General features: G+C 53.6%; 2 protein-coding genes across 4 annotated transcripts; one reads left to right on the top strand and one right to left on the bottom strand.

Moving 5' to 3' along the window:
• The first annotated feature begins 2,523 nt into the window (after positions 1-2,523).
• On the top strand, positions 2,524-5,915 carry MISP3 (MISP family member 3). 3 transcript variants are annotated; one of them, XM_074350600.1, is made up of 4 exons: positions 2,721-3,361; positions 4,093-4,702; positions 5,209-5,282; positions 5,542-5,915. In XM_074350600.1, the coding sequence occupies exons 2-4, from the start codon at positions 4,114-4,116 to the stop codon at positions 5,713-5,715; spliced, it is 837 nt and encodes a 278-aa protein (XP_074206701.1). In that variant the 5' UTR covers positions 2,721-3,361; positions 4,093-4,113; the 3' UTR covers positions 5,716-5,915. The 3 variants fall into 3 exon arrangements, with proteins under 3 accessions (XP_074206702.1, XP_074206701.1, XP_074206703.1); XM_074350602.1 differs by having other exon boundaries at positions 2,749-4,702; positions 5,538-5,689; XM_074350601.1 differs by lacking the exons at positions 5,209-5,282; positions 5,542-5,915 and adding an exon at positions 5,069-5,205 and having other exon boundaries at positions 2,524-4,702.
• A 3,086-nt stretch (positions 5,916-9,001) lies between these two features.
• On the bottom strand, positions 9,002-12,845 carry C22H19orf67 (chromosome 22 C19orf67 homolog). The gene is made up of 6 exons (XM_010954150.3): positions 11,457-12,845; positions 10,594-10,738; positions 10,380-10,480; positions 10,111-10,296; positions 9,637-9,771; positions 9,002-9,176 (listed from the first exon to the last, which is right to left on the bottom strand). Exons 1-6 carry the CDS (start codon positions 11,786-11,788, stop codon positions 9,002-9,004), a joined length of 1,074 nt encoding a protein of 357 aa, XP_010952452.1. The 5' UTR covers positions 11,789-12,845.
• Positions 12,846-12,939: the final 94 nt, after the last annotated feature.

Below are 12,939 nucleotides of genomic sequence, written 5' to 3'. Positions count from 1 at the left end.
GACTCAGGGTGGCCAAGAAGTGGCCAAGGGCAGCTGTTGGCAGAGGGGTGAGGAAAGAGCTTGGGCATGCAGGGGGGTGGGCTCCCTAGGTGTGTGCACAGGGCTCCTCGCTGTGCAGAGTTGGGGGGTGGGAAGCAAAAGGGGCCAGATTGAGGGTGGGGGTTTCCCTGTGCTCCACATTCTAGCACAAAACCCCTAGGGATTCAAAATGTTTTCCATTGAATCTGGCCTTCTAGGTCATTCTAAAATTTTTATATTTATATTTGCCATGATAGGAAAAGAGAATATATTTTTTTAAATTAGTTTTTAAATTGTGGTAAAATACACATAACAAAACTTACCATCAGTGGCATTTAATACATTCACAATGTTTGTGCAACTTTCACCAGAAATTTCCAAAACTTTTCATCATTCCCAAAGGAAATCCTGTACTCATTAGGCAGTCACTACTCATCCTCCCACCCCCTGCAGCCCTTGGCAACCACCAATCTGCATCTGTCTCTATAGATTTACCTATTCTGATTATAGTATGAGCTCAATTGTATTAAAGATGTCTAGTCAGCACACACACACACAGAAAAGATTTACCTATTTTGGACATTGCTTGTCAATGGAATGCACAATATGTTTTATGCCCAGTTTCTTTCACTGAGCATCATGGTTTCAAGTTTCATCCATAGTGTAGCATGAATCAGTGCTTCATTCGTTTTTAATGGCTGAATAATATTCCATTATATGGATATATCACATTTTGTTTATCCATTCATCTGTTGATGGAAATTTGGATTGTTTCCACCTTTTGGAGGAGAGAATATTCTAAATACTGGCTTGCAGTTTGATTTTATAACTGTAAATTTTAGATGTGTAGAAGATAGGCTTCCCTTTGTACTCTTGTCCTGGGTTCCACATTGAGGCAAGATTGTTCAGTTTATAATTGAGTCTGTCTCCCAACCTCAACTGCAACTTCCAAGTCTGGCTTCTTTCTTTGTTCCCAGCATTGAGAACATCCTTAAACAACTGTTCTGTGTCAGGTACGGTTCTAGGCATGGGGGAGTTGGGTGAGCATGACAAACAGAAAATGTTGTAATGCAGCTCACTTTCTGGTTGGGGAGGGAGACACATAATATACAAGTAAACAAAGAAATAAAGGTGATTGATGATAACTGCAGTATTGGGTGAGTTACAGAAAATAACAGGGATAGGGTTATGGGGCAGAGCTGTGTGTGATGTAAGCTGGTGATCAGAGACCACTTCTCCAAAGAACTGATATTTGAGCTAAGATCTGAATAGCAGAAGCCAACCATGTGATGAGTTATTCCAAGCAGAGGGAAAGGCAAGTGCAAAGACCCTGCAGTGACAATGCAGTTGGGTGGGTGGGTGGGTGGGGGGTTTGAGGAAAGCATGAAGGCTCGGATGGAGTGTATCAGAAGATGACATCTGATAAGTGGAAAGGGCTTTCTGAGCCACAGTGGGAAATTCGGAGTTTTCTTCTGAGTTAGATGGGGAGTCATTGGAGGACAGTGAATGGCTAGGACAAGGGTGGAGAGAAGTGGATGAATTCAGAGTATGTTTTGGAGGGAGAGCAAACAGCAATCCAATATATGAATGGATTGGAGAGGGATAGCTGAAGGAAAGAGAGTAATTGAGGCTAATTCAATAGCGTTCAGTTTGACATATCTATTAAACTGGGGACGGTTGGATATGAGTCCAAAACCCAGGGGAGAAAGAGCGAGAGTTATAAACTTGGGAGACATCAGCATGCAGATGGTGTTTAAAACATGAGACTGGAACTTGTCAACATCTGAGTATTAGCAGTAAAGAGATCTTATACTTAAACTGAGTAATAGATGAGAACTCAACAGAAGTTTTACAAAGGCATAGTAGGGAAACAAGGCATAGTACACAGCCTGAGTTGGCAACAGCAGGGAGCTGTTACCATCCCCCCCTCCCCAAGCCCTGGACAAGGCTTGGAGGGAGGGGGGCATGGGATAAACATCCTGACCTCACTCTCCTCTCTCACATCAGCCAACTTCAGTGGAAGCCAGAGGGGAAGGAAGCTCATTGATGCAGGTGAAACCGAAGTCCGAGAAGGGGTGCCCAAGAGGTAGGAGGAAAATCAGGAGAGGGTAATGTCCTTGAAGACCAAGGAGCTAATGGAGAAGAAATCATGGAGGAGCCAGGGACAGGGTCTGGCAAATGAAGGTCATGGGTGTCCCTGGACAGAGAAGGTTCAGTGGCATGGTGGAACCAAGAGCCCAGTAAGCATGGCGAGAGGAGGGACAGACGGTGATAAAGGGGAGAGTCCACTATAGAGAGAACTCATTCCAGAAGTATAGTTTGAACCCTCATCCTCTCTGAAGGCAGTAGGCGCCATTATCCCCATTTTACAGACAAGGAAACTGAGCCTTGGAGAAGGCTGGCACCTTGCTCAGGTTATAAGTGGGATAGAAACCGGGGGGGCCTAATTCCAATTAGGTCAAGGGTAGAGGGAGGAAGGAGGTCAGATGGTCAAAGGGAGGAGGATAGCAGTTTAAGATTGGGATCCAGGAGAGAGTAGAATGAGAGGGTGGACAGAAGGGAGTAACAGAGGTAGGAAGAGAGTTGGGGGAAGATAATTGGATTACTGGGGGTTCCTGAGGCTGTGTAGCCCCCTGCTTTCTCTAGGTAATTATATATTGTTTCCTGGTTACCCTAGAATGGTGGGGGCGGGGGAAGGGGTTTGGAGACAGCCCAGGGGAAGAGAGAACTATGTCCCTGGAGGTGGGTCGCCGGCTGAGGGCATCGATCCTGGCCTTGAACACCACAATCTAGCCCCAGCAGGGAGCTACTTCCTCCCGCAAGTCTGGATACCTCTCTGGGCCTTCCCAGTCTCCTGGGCCCAAGGTGACCGCCTTTCAAACCTCAGCCGCTCCGCTAAGCCCTGGACGCGCTGTGCGTGAGTCCCTCCTCCCTCGGCCCCAGTAATGCACTTGGCGGCGGACGCCTCGCGGACTTTTCCGGGAGGGGTGAGGGGAGGCTCCCTCTGGGCTTGGCACCGCCCGGAACCATGCTGAGCCCAGGCACTGGGAAGGAGACTGGAGAGTGCGGTGAGACGGTTCCTGGCGCCCCCTTCAGCCCGAGCTGAGCGCCGCAGGGGTGGAAAGTGGAAGGACAGCCCAGAGGCTATGGGCGTCGCTGCCCACCGGCTGACACAGACTGGGCGGGACTGGCAAGGCCCCGGAAAGATGGCTTCGGGGGACACTCAACCAGAGGACAGTGATTCAGAGGCCTAGTCAGGCGTGCAGCTGGGGCCAAGCCTCCAATGCCGAGGAGGTGGCGCCCACTGAGTGAACACGGCACGCAGGTAGCAGGTTATGTCTAGGTAAGCCCTCTTGCAAGAAGTCCAATGCCCTAAGCTGATTGACATGAGGCGCGCCAGTGGACGAATTCTGGTGCGGAGCCGAGGCGCCCCCGCTTCGAGGGCGGGGCCAGGGCGGGGCCCAGAGTCCTCTCGGCAGGTGCAGGAGGCGGTGCTCGGTCCTGCCCCCGGGGGCCGTTCTTGCAGGCCAGGGGCGGGTCAGAGAAGCGGCCGGTGCCGGCGACGCCTTGGAACCCGCGGGCGGCGACTGCGGGCACAGGTGCCGCGCAGGGCACTGTGACCCAGGTCTGGGCATCAAAACTCCAGCGCTAGGAGCTAAGGCTTCCGAGCTGCTTCTTATCCTGAACACCGAGGCCCCCGGGCCGGAGAGCGGAGCCCTGGGGTCGTCTGAAGTGCGGGGCCCTGAGCCCCCTGGGTCAAACAGCGAAATCCCCGGGCCTGCAGCTGAGCAGGACACCGAGGTCCCTGCGCCCTCCCTAGAACAGGGCGCAGAGATTCCCGAGCGAGAGAGCCAAGTCCTCCGGTCGTCAGCCGGGCAGGACTCAGAGCGCCTCGGGCGGTCAGCAGCTGGGGCCTTTTAGAGTCCTGGGCCAGGCAGCGAAGACCCTGAGCCGTCTGAAGCGCAAGGCAGGAGGGTTCTGGAGCAGTGTCCCCCTCAGGGTCCCGAGACCTCCTCAGAGTCAGACTCGGAAGCACCCCAGCTGCATTTTCTACTGCGCTCCGACACCCCACAGCAGTCCCCGGAGGAACAGCTCATGGAGACGCCCATCGAGCGCGAAATCCGCCGCAGCTGCGAACGCGAGGAGAGCCTGCGCCGGAGCCGAGGCCTGAGCCCAGGTCGAGCGGGCCGCGAATTCGTCGAACTGCGCCTGCGGCCGGTGCTCAGCCTGCCGGGCCCTGGCCCCGCGCTCCCGCGCGCCTTGGAGCGCGCTCGGGCGGGCGCGCAGATGCAGCGAGACATCGAGCGGGAGGCCAATCGGCAGGCGGCGCTGGCGCGCCCCGCGGTCCCGGAGCAGCGCGCCGGGCCGCCGCCGCCGCCGCCGCCGCCGCCGCCGCAGCCCCTCGGCGAGCTCAAGCGCTTCTTCGAAGCTGCTGGCGGGTGTGGCTCATCGCCAGAGGCGAAGGGCAGCGCGGGCCCGCAGCGACTGCCTGAGTCCGGAGGCCGCCCGCGCTCAGCCGTGCAGGGCCGGTGCCCGGTGCCGGCCCACTCCCCGCCGCCCATCGCACCATCGCTGTTGGAGCAGGAGGTGCGCGAGGTGAATGAGCGCGAGCGGGAGCTGCAGCGCCAGCGGCTCAGCGTCTACGGAACCGCCGAGTTCAAGGAGCCGGCTCCCAGCCTCACCGGTAAGTCACCGATGCCCGGACGCTGGGGACTCCTAAGGCTCCAGCTGCCCTCACCGACTACCCAACTCCAGTGGCCTTCTGATCCTCAGGGTCCCCATTCCTGGCTCCCGGACTCCTGAGACTCCCCCCAACTCTCCTCTCTGCCTACCCCTTCTGGTCTGCCCACCCCTATGCTCCACACCCCCCACCTTGGACTCCCAGATCCACCCCACCTAGTCTCGTGGTGAGGGAAGGGAGGAGGATTCCAGATGTCTTTGTTGGGTTCCAGGGAACCCTCCCTGGGTTCTGGCACACCTGGATTCTCCCTCTGAATTTTCGGGTTCCTTCCTCCCTACTCTGGGTTTGTTCGTCTCCCTCCTCCCTCAGGATGGAGGCCTCCATGGGGAGGAGGGGAAGGGGGCGAACGCCTGTGTGTGTTTAAGGGGTGCGGCCAGTCTCCTTCGTCCTGGCTGCCTCCAGCTGGTGAAAGGAGGGGCAATCCCGGCTGAGCGCCCCTTCCCCCGCAGCGAGCAGGGGCGACGGAAAGCTGGCAGTGACCTGGCCTCCCCGCAGGAAGGCTTCGGAGAACGGCCTGGATCAGGTGGGATCCCTTTTCTCCTCGTGCCTCAGGCGCTTGTCGCTGCCCCCACCTCTCTGCGCGGGAGAAGGCTGGGCTGGGGAAAGGGTCCCCCTGGGAAGTCACTCTGCTCTAGGACACAAAGTCCCGGGCGTGGTCGGGGGACTGACGAGGCGGCGGTGGTCCTGGGGCCCAAACCGCTCCACCCTGCGCCTGGATGTCCCCACCTGTGGTGCGGAGGCCCATGAGGCAGGCGTTCGATCTGGCCCCTCTCCCCAGGAAGAGCGGAAGCCTTGAGGTTCGAGCCAACTGGGATCCACGGACGAAAGTAACATGCCCGTCAGAGGACTCAGGCAGGGACGACCAGGAGTGCCCTCCGGAGGGGCGGAAGGGGCTAGAGGTCTGCACCGGGGAGGATGAAATCGATCAGCCCATCCTTGAACCTGATTTTTTGTGAAATTGACTGGTATCTTCTATAAAAATGTTAGTCCCTATTGGGAAACACCACCACCACAGCTCCGCCAGTAAAACAGTCCAGCCCTTCTCTGCCTAACTGCAAACAGAACTAGCTTCTCCTTACGGCCTTTGACTGTTAGAGGACCGGGGTCACCTCCTCGGCTGCCCCCACTCCCCAATAAAGCCCCTTCTTTCTGGGCAGTGCAGGCTGTTTTCTTCTAGGTCCTCTTCTGGGGTGGGGCGGGAGCGCGGCAGGCGGAGGAAGACCTGAGAAAAGGCTGAAGGCGCTGGCGGGAATGTGGAACGGCCCCTTACCGCCCTGTTCCGGAGCCGCAGGTCTCCCCCGGCCCGGCTGAGGTCTTAGTGCCCCCTGGCGGCGCGGGTACGAACTGTGGCCTTCGGAAAAACAGAGCTCTTGCCCTCCCTTTACAGATTTCATTTACATTATTGGTGCCAGCGGCGTGCCCCGCTCAGTGTGCTGGCTAGACAGAGGTGATAAGAGGTTGTTCCCGCCCTGGCGACGTAAACAATAGCTATCAAAAAAAAAAAAAAATCATAGGGAGTGGTGGTGGTGGTTCAAGCTCCTTAGCAGGGCATACAAGGCCATTTATAATCTGCCTAGCAATTGCAAACCTCACATGCTACAGACTTCAGACAGATATTAAGAGAGATGGGATGTGTTGTGAAATAAATGCCTCACTTCAACGGACAGGTAGGTGTTTGCATCACCAATGCTGATTGAGCTCAGTGGTGTCAACCTGCTTTTTTCCAAAAGCAATTGAAAACTAACCCTTTAAAAGAGAAATCTACTGAACTTTAAATAATTTTTACTATTTAGGAAACTTTTTTAATTGGTTAGGGGCAGGAGGGGACAGCAAGCAACATCTGTTTGCAATAGGGCTTGTGGTTGTCAATTGGCAAGCCCTCCTTAATTCCTCTCTGTCCCAAGACAAGGGGTTCAAGGCCTCCCTGGAGAGGTTCAAGAGGGTCTGTGAACGTACTAAGCTGTAAAATTGTATCTGTGCAGTATATTCTGTGGTTTTAGTATACCAGCTTCTTAGAGGTGCACTGAGATTCAGACAAAATCGAAGAGCCAAGAAGGTTTTAGAATCATTGTTTAAACTCCTGGATTTATCCAACTCTGTATGTCCTGGGTCTTGCTCACACAGCACTGCACCTCAAGAGCTCAGTGCAAAGACCCACCCTGACCCCATCATCAGCATACTGACCACATGCTTGACTGTGACTCTAGGAGGCATGGAAAGAAAGGCAGGAAAGAGCGAGCACTGCCAAGGTGGAAAATGGAAACACTCAAGGACCTGTTCTTAATTCCCGACAGGGGAGTTAAGAACAGAGCATGTAGAGTTGACAAAACCACTTAAGTTTAGACCTGGGTTCTCTAACTTTCTTGAAGGATAAAATTACCCAAGTTACCCTTATGCCAAGTAGATCACATCTATTAAGAGGCCTTGACATTAAGAGAGCTCGGCAGGTACTTCTGCCATGGAGCCAAGTTTGAGAGCCATGATGTTGATGTAGGTTAGCATTTCTCAAAGTGTGGTGTCTGGACCAGCAACATCAGTATCACTTGGGAACGTGTTAGAAACATCCATTGTTGGGCCCCATCCCAGACTTAATGATCAAACCCTCCATGTGATTCTGAGGTACGCCAAAGTTAGGGAATCATGGGTGTAGACAGTTCCCAAGCAACAGGACCCAGGAAATCAAGCCTGTTTCCTTCCTCTCCCAGTATTCCTACCACCCACATGAAATCTAGTTTTAAGTGGCCTGTGGATTTATCTTAAGGGAGACAGATTAAAGCTGCATCTGGCTAGTACGTTCGTACTAAGATGTGCTCTAAGTGTAAAATACACAAAAGATTTTTTAAAACTAAGTACGAAAAAAGAGGGGTATCTCAACTTCTTACAATGATTATATGTTGAAATGATATATTGGGTTAAATAAAAATCTCACTAAAATTAGTCTGACCTCTTTATTTTTTAAATGTCACTACTAGAAAATTTGAAATTACAAATGTGACTCACATTTGTGGCTCACTTTAAATTTCTATTGGACTGGGCTAAACGGTGGTGGTGAACTCACAGGGCCCTCAAATTAGTATTAGGGAAATTCAGAATCCCTTTGGACTCATTCAGACTTGGGTTGTTGACTAAAAAATCCTTGATGCAGCCAGAAATTGTCACCAGAAGGCCCCCCTCAACCCAAAAGAACAAGGGTTTTGGTCCAACCCTGATTCAGTTCACGTCTCACTTCCATTTTTGTCATTTATAATCTGGGATAATAATACTTACGATAATACTATGTGCCAGGGACTGTTAGGAAGCGAGTGCTGTGCTCAAAGTCATGAAAGCAGGCTCCAAGTCACTCCGACTCTGAAAATGCTAGCGGGAATCAAAGGTGTCCCTCAGTTTAAAGAGGGGTAACTCGCAGCTGAGTGACAGCCAAACCAACAAGGACACCCCTCCCCTCGCAAGTGACCAGTTCCTATCAGAAGAACCCAGTTCAGGTCCAGGCTCTGCCACTTGGTCACAGTAGGTCTAGACAGGTGAATTTCACCTCTCAGTACAAGTCTCCTCTCCTTAGCGACCCCAACTTGAAGTGCCTTACGGCTCTCCCACCCTGCCGAAGCCCTGGACACCCCAGGGGGTACACCAGCCCATGACCCCAAAGCTGGAAGAGAAAGATCTAACCGCAGCTCTTAGGAAACTGATTGCTGGCCCTTTCCTGGGGCACGTCGGGAAATGTAGTTTTTTGGTACAGGGAAATAATTTCCGGGTCAAAACATGAGAGTGGGCGTGGTTCTGTGTCCCTTCCCACAGTGGGTGTTGAATTTCCCCGCTACCCGAAACTTGCGGTTTTCTGGGTTCCGGTTGTTGACAGGAGCCTCTACTTCCCTTTTAGCTTCATGCACCCTCCGCGCATGCTCTGAGCTCCCGTCCGCCAGTCGGTGGACTATGATTTTGTTTCCAGACTACACTTCCCAGAAGGTCATGCGAGCGGGCGTGGCCTCCTCGCCCCAAGGGGAGGGGCGCGGCGCTCCGAGCGGACGCTGAGCCTGTGACCTCTTTCTTTTATTTAACACGAAACTGGTGTGTCCACACGCAGGGCAGCGGCCGGGCCGGACCCGGTACGGACGGGTCAGTTCGGCCTGGCCCCTTGGAAGGCGAAGCGAAGCTGCACTAGGAGAACGAGTGAGCCCCTCCCCTACCCCCTCTCCTGGACTTTGGAACTGTCAAGCTCCAGCTCCCAGGACCCCCTCTCCAGGTTCAAGACCCCTGCGCTGCCCACGCCGCTGGCCCCGCCGCGCTTGCGGGCCGAGCCGTTCCTGCTTGGCCCATGAGGATCTGCACCAGCAGGTCGGTGGCCAGCATGTGCGACGGCTCCTCGAAGCCGATGGTCAGCAGCTGCTGGTAGTCCCCAGGAGGCTGCGGGCACAAAATCCTGGGGACCGGGGACAGAGAGGCCTGGACGTGAGGGCCCCCTGCTACTCGGGAGCCCCTCCCCTTGAGCGAGAGGCTGTGGCTGAAAGAGCCTTTGTTTCAGTTGGGGGTGGGAAAAACCCTGGGGGAAAGTGGTTTCCTTGTTGATGAGAAACCTAGAGGGTAATGGCTCTGGGAGGCTGAGCAACTCTAGCCCTGATCTGGCCAATTACTCAGCTAGCTGTGTGTCCTTGAGCAGGTAACTTAACTTCTCTGAGCACCTGTTCTTTGTAAAATGGGGCTAGTAGTATAGACCTCAGTGGGTTGTTACACGAGTTTGCATAAAAGCACTTTTCATGGCCCAATAAAATGCTATCATTATTACCAAGGGAAACAGTGTTGGGGAAGATAGATAGTCTTTGGTTGTGTTCTGTCCCTCCCTCCAGACCTCACACCCACTTTGCCATTGCCCTAGCTCGTACCATGAATAAAGGTCATCCTCAGCTGGTCCTAGGGGTACCCATCGGCCGATGGACCACAGCTTCTGAATCTGGGGGCATGAATTGGCTGGACTCTTGCCTGTGTCTTCCCATGTATCTCGATAGCACAGGAAGTAGCTGGAAAGGAAAGGGGCAGCAATTAAAAGTGAACAGTTTCTTAGTTTCTGCTGTGAGGGCTTTAATTCTGGAGGTAAGGTGGAAACTTATCAGAGGTTGCCTTCAGGTTCTCAGGTAGGAATATGACTTAATACTGAGGGCTTTTCTCTCTGCCAGCCTCCTTTTAAGATGAAGACTTTTATTTTGATGGGGGCATATTTTTTTTAAGATGAAAATGACCTTTCAAAGGTCCTTGATTTCCTGCTTGGCTTTCTACACTTTTGTGGTGATGGTTCAGAGGGCCATACTGGCATTCTGCATAGACAGGGGGAGGACTCTGATTCTGGTAAGGGGACTCACTAATCCACATGGGAATCTTGTTCCCGGCTGCTGGGCTCTGGGATGGTTTCCAGGTTCCAGCGCATCTTCTTATATAGGTATCGGGGGAAACGGCCGGCGGTGTAGGCAGCAGGGGCACAGTATCTGAAGATGGACACCTCGTGGGAAGGACTGATGGAGAACCTCCCACAGAAGAAACAGGAGATGCTGGCAGGAGATGGGAGTGTGGAGAATGAGGCTGTGCCCCGGACTCCACCCCCAACCCCAATCCCAGTCTCCTACCATTTTACCTTAGGGGGTCAGTCTCCTCCAGGTCCACAAACCCAAATGAGGCATACATGAGGACCAGCTGTTCCAGGCGCAGGGTCAGCTGTTGGGAAATCTCCAACAGCTGCATGGAAGATGGGGCACAATGAGATTAGCTGGCCTGCCAGGAGCATCCTCCCCATTATGCAGGCCTGAGGGATGAAGGGGTACGGGGTGTAGGAAACCTGTTCCACACACCGCCTTTCGGATCAGCTCCTGTAGAGCTCCATAGATGGGGGGAACACTCCGAGCAGCTGCCTCCAGGTACAGGAAGTAGGGCTCACACATCTGCAAGAAGGTGGGCATGGCTTTGGCGAGCTGTTCCTTCTGCACTCGGTCCCTGCTGAAGGGAGAAGGGGGCCTTTGCCTGAGGTCCCTCACCCGCCCCCCCCACCAATTTCTCCTTTTCTACTCATCCCCCACTGTATCCCTGGCCCTGACCCCCATTGTGAAATCCCTCAGTGTCAGACCTTTCTCAGAGCATCTTCCAGGACCACCAGCATCAAAAACATTTGAAAGACTTGTTAAAATGCAGGCACCTGAGTCCCGCGACTGACTTTGATTCAGTTGGTGAAGCCCAGAAATCTAAGGTTTAAGCAGCCTCCCAGGTGATTCCAATGAACATTGAAATGTGAGAATCACAGTCCGCTTTACCATGGTCTGTAAATCATATTATCCTTTGGGGGTCTCAAACTGGTAGTTAGCAGGCCAAATATGGCTCAGATAGGTTTTATGTAGCCTGCCCAAGGTTCAAAACCTAAGCCAAGGGTTAGAAAGTGGGAGAAAAGTTCTAGTCTAGTGATTCGGCAATCCCCAGGGTCCATATAATAGCAGACACTCCCTAACCCCAAATTTCTTTTTTTTCTAACCCCGAATTTCTACAGTCCTCATAACTCTTTGAAATTGGGTTCCTAATCAGCTAGCTTCCGGTTCGTAATGTTTTTATTTTGTTTTGTCTTAATGTTCTTGAGTTTGCAAACCTAGTGTATATCGCCTATCTTGTAACCCCCTCCTCTGTCTCCTTATCCATGGGTAGAACCTAGGACCCTGTCCAGCATCACCTGTAGAGCAAGTAGCTCTGGAAATCATCTGCCTTCTTGAGCAGGTAGCGGAGCTGTTCGGTGATGGGGCTGAACATGGTGTCCAAGGATAGGCGAGGGGCGGGCCCGGGGCCTGGGGCCAGAGGCTCAAGGGAAGGCGAAGAGGTGGAGGCCTCGGGCAGCTGCCCCTCGACGTCCTCGGGCTCCGCCTCGGGTGGGTCCCCAGGTTGGCCAGAGGGGGGCGACCGCAAGGGGTCTCCGCAAGGCTGTGCCCCAGGTTGCGAGTCGTCCAGGAGCGGCGTTTCCCCAGAGCCGGCGGGGAGCGGCCCCACGAACCACTGCTCGGTAGCCATCCTGCGGCAGGAGGCGGGGACCGGAGCTCTTTAAGCCTCCGCGTCTCACATTGGCCGCGGGTTCGACCCCGCCCAGGGTACCTCGGACTTGCCTGGCTTGGGAGCGCGTCCCTCTTCAACTCACCCTGGTCTCGACCTCTCTGCCCGCGCCGCGTGGAGGGAGTTCGCCTCATTTGAATTTCAACACGCAGGAGGGGCGCAGCCGCTCCGGCCCGAGCTGCGCGCCCGCAGGACCCCGCGCACAAGCGCGCTCCCGGAACCTGGCAGTGGGGTACGCGTGCAAGGGAAGCGATCTGGGACGCCGCTGGCGGCGTGTTCTGGGGGTGCGGCCCAGGGGCCAGTGCCTTTAACTCTCCGAGGTTGGTTTCCTAGGGAGGAGGAGGTCTCTTTACCGGGCGTCCAAACCCCGGGGGGCGCACGTATAGAAAGCGAGGACGGCCCCGCCCCACTCGCTGAGCCTCTTGACTCCCAAGCCCCGGAATCTGTATTTTAAAAAATAGAACTCTATTGGAGTTGAGAAATTGCATTAGAACTTAGCATGTGATGTAGTAGCTACTACTACTACTAACAATACTACAAATCTTCACGTGGAAAGATTTTCCCACCCCTTATCTCATCTGATGCCACAATCCCTTCTGTTCCTTTTATGGAAAGGACCGTGAGGCCTGGAGACCCTTCTATGGACCCAGAACAGATCCCTGCCCCCAATAGTCGTAGGCTGGGTTCTTTACAGCAGGCAATGGTTGTCAGATATATAGTTATGAAGCGAAATACATTAATTAAAGACTCTGGGTAAAGAACTCAGACAGGTGTCAGATTCCACCCTGTGTGACCCTGAGCAAGCATCTTTACTGTGCTGAGCCAGTTGCCACGTCTGTAAAGTGGGTTTTTAATGAGCTATGCCTCATGGGGCTATGGTGAGAACCCAGAGAATGCTTGTAAAGCCTAGTTAACTGCTAGTCACTTAGCAAATATTTGAGCACCTACTGTGTGTGCCCAGGCACTGTCCTGGGAATGGGGAGATGTCCTCCTGGATTAGTTACAGTTACACTCACAGCTGGCTTTGACACAGCCCTCATTCACTGTCTCCCTGCCTCAAACAATTCTGTCCTAAGCCTAGACTCCCAGGAGACTGGTGTGGCTGTTCATCA

The sequence above is a fragment of the Camelus bactrianus genome, chromosome 22, assembly GCF_048773025.1.
Source record: "Camelus bactrianus isolate YW-2024 breed Bactrian camel chromosome 22, ASM4877302v1, whole genome shotgun sequence".
NCBI lineage: Eukaryota > Metazoa > Chordata > Mammalia > Artiodactyla > Camelidae > Camelus > Camelus bactrianus.
This window is presented reverse-complemented; position numbering and strand designations above follow the sequence as displayed.

Coding starts and splice junctions, on each gene's coding strand:
- MISP3 (XM_074350600.1), top strand. CDS start 4,114: ATGGAGACGCCCATCGAGCGCGAAATCCGCCGCAGCTGCGAACGCGAG. Junction 4,703..5,208: donor GCCGGCTCCCAGCCTCACCG/GTAAGTCACCGA, acceptor CTTCCCCCGCAG/CGAGCAGGGGCGACGGAAAG. Junction 5,283..5,541: donor CGGAGAACGGCCTGGATCAG/GTGGGATCCCTT, acceptor CTCCCCAGGAAG/AGCGGAAGCCTTGAGGTTCG.
- C22H19orf67 (XM_010954150.3), bottom strand. CDS start 11,788: ATGGCTACCGAGCAGTGGTTCGTGGGGCCGCTCCCCGCCGGCTCTGGG. Junction 10,739..11,456: donor CAGAGCTACTTGCTCTACAG/GTGATGCTGGAC, acceptor TTCTCCCTTCAG/CAGGGACCGAGTGCAGAAGG. Junction 10,481..10,593: donor AGGAGCTGATCCGAAAGGCG/GTGTGTGGAACA, acceptor TCTTCCATGCAG/CTGTTGGAGATTTCCCAACA.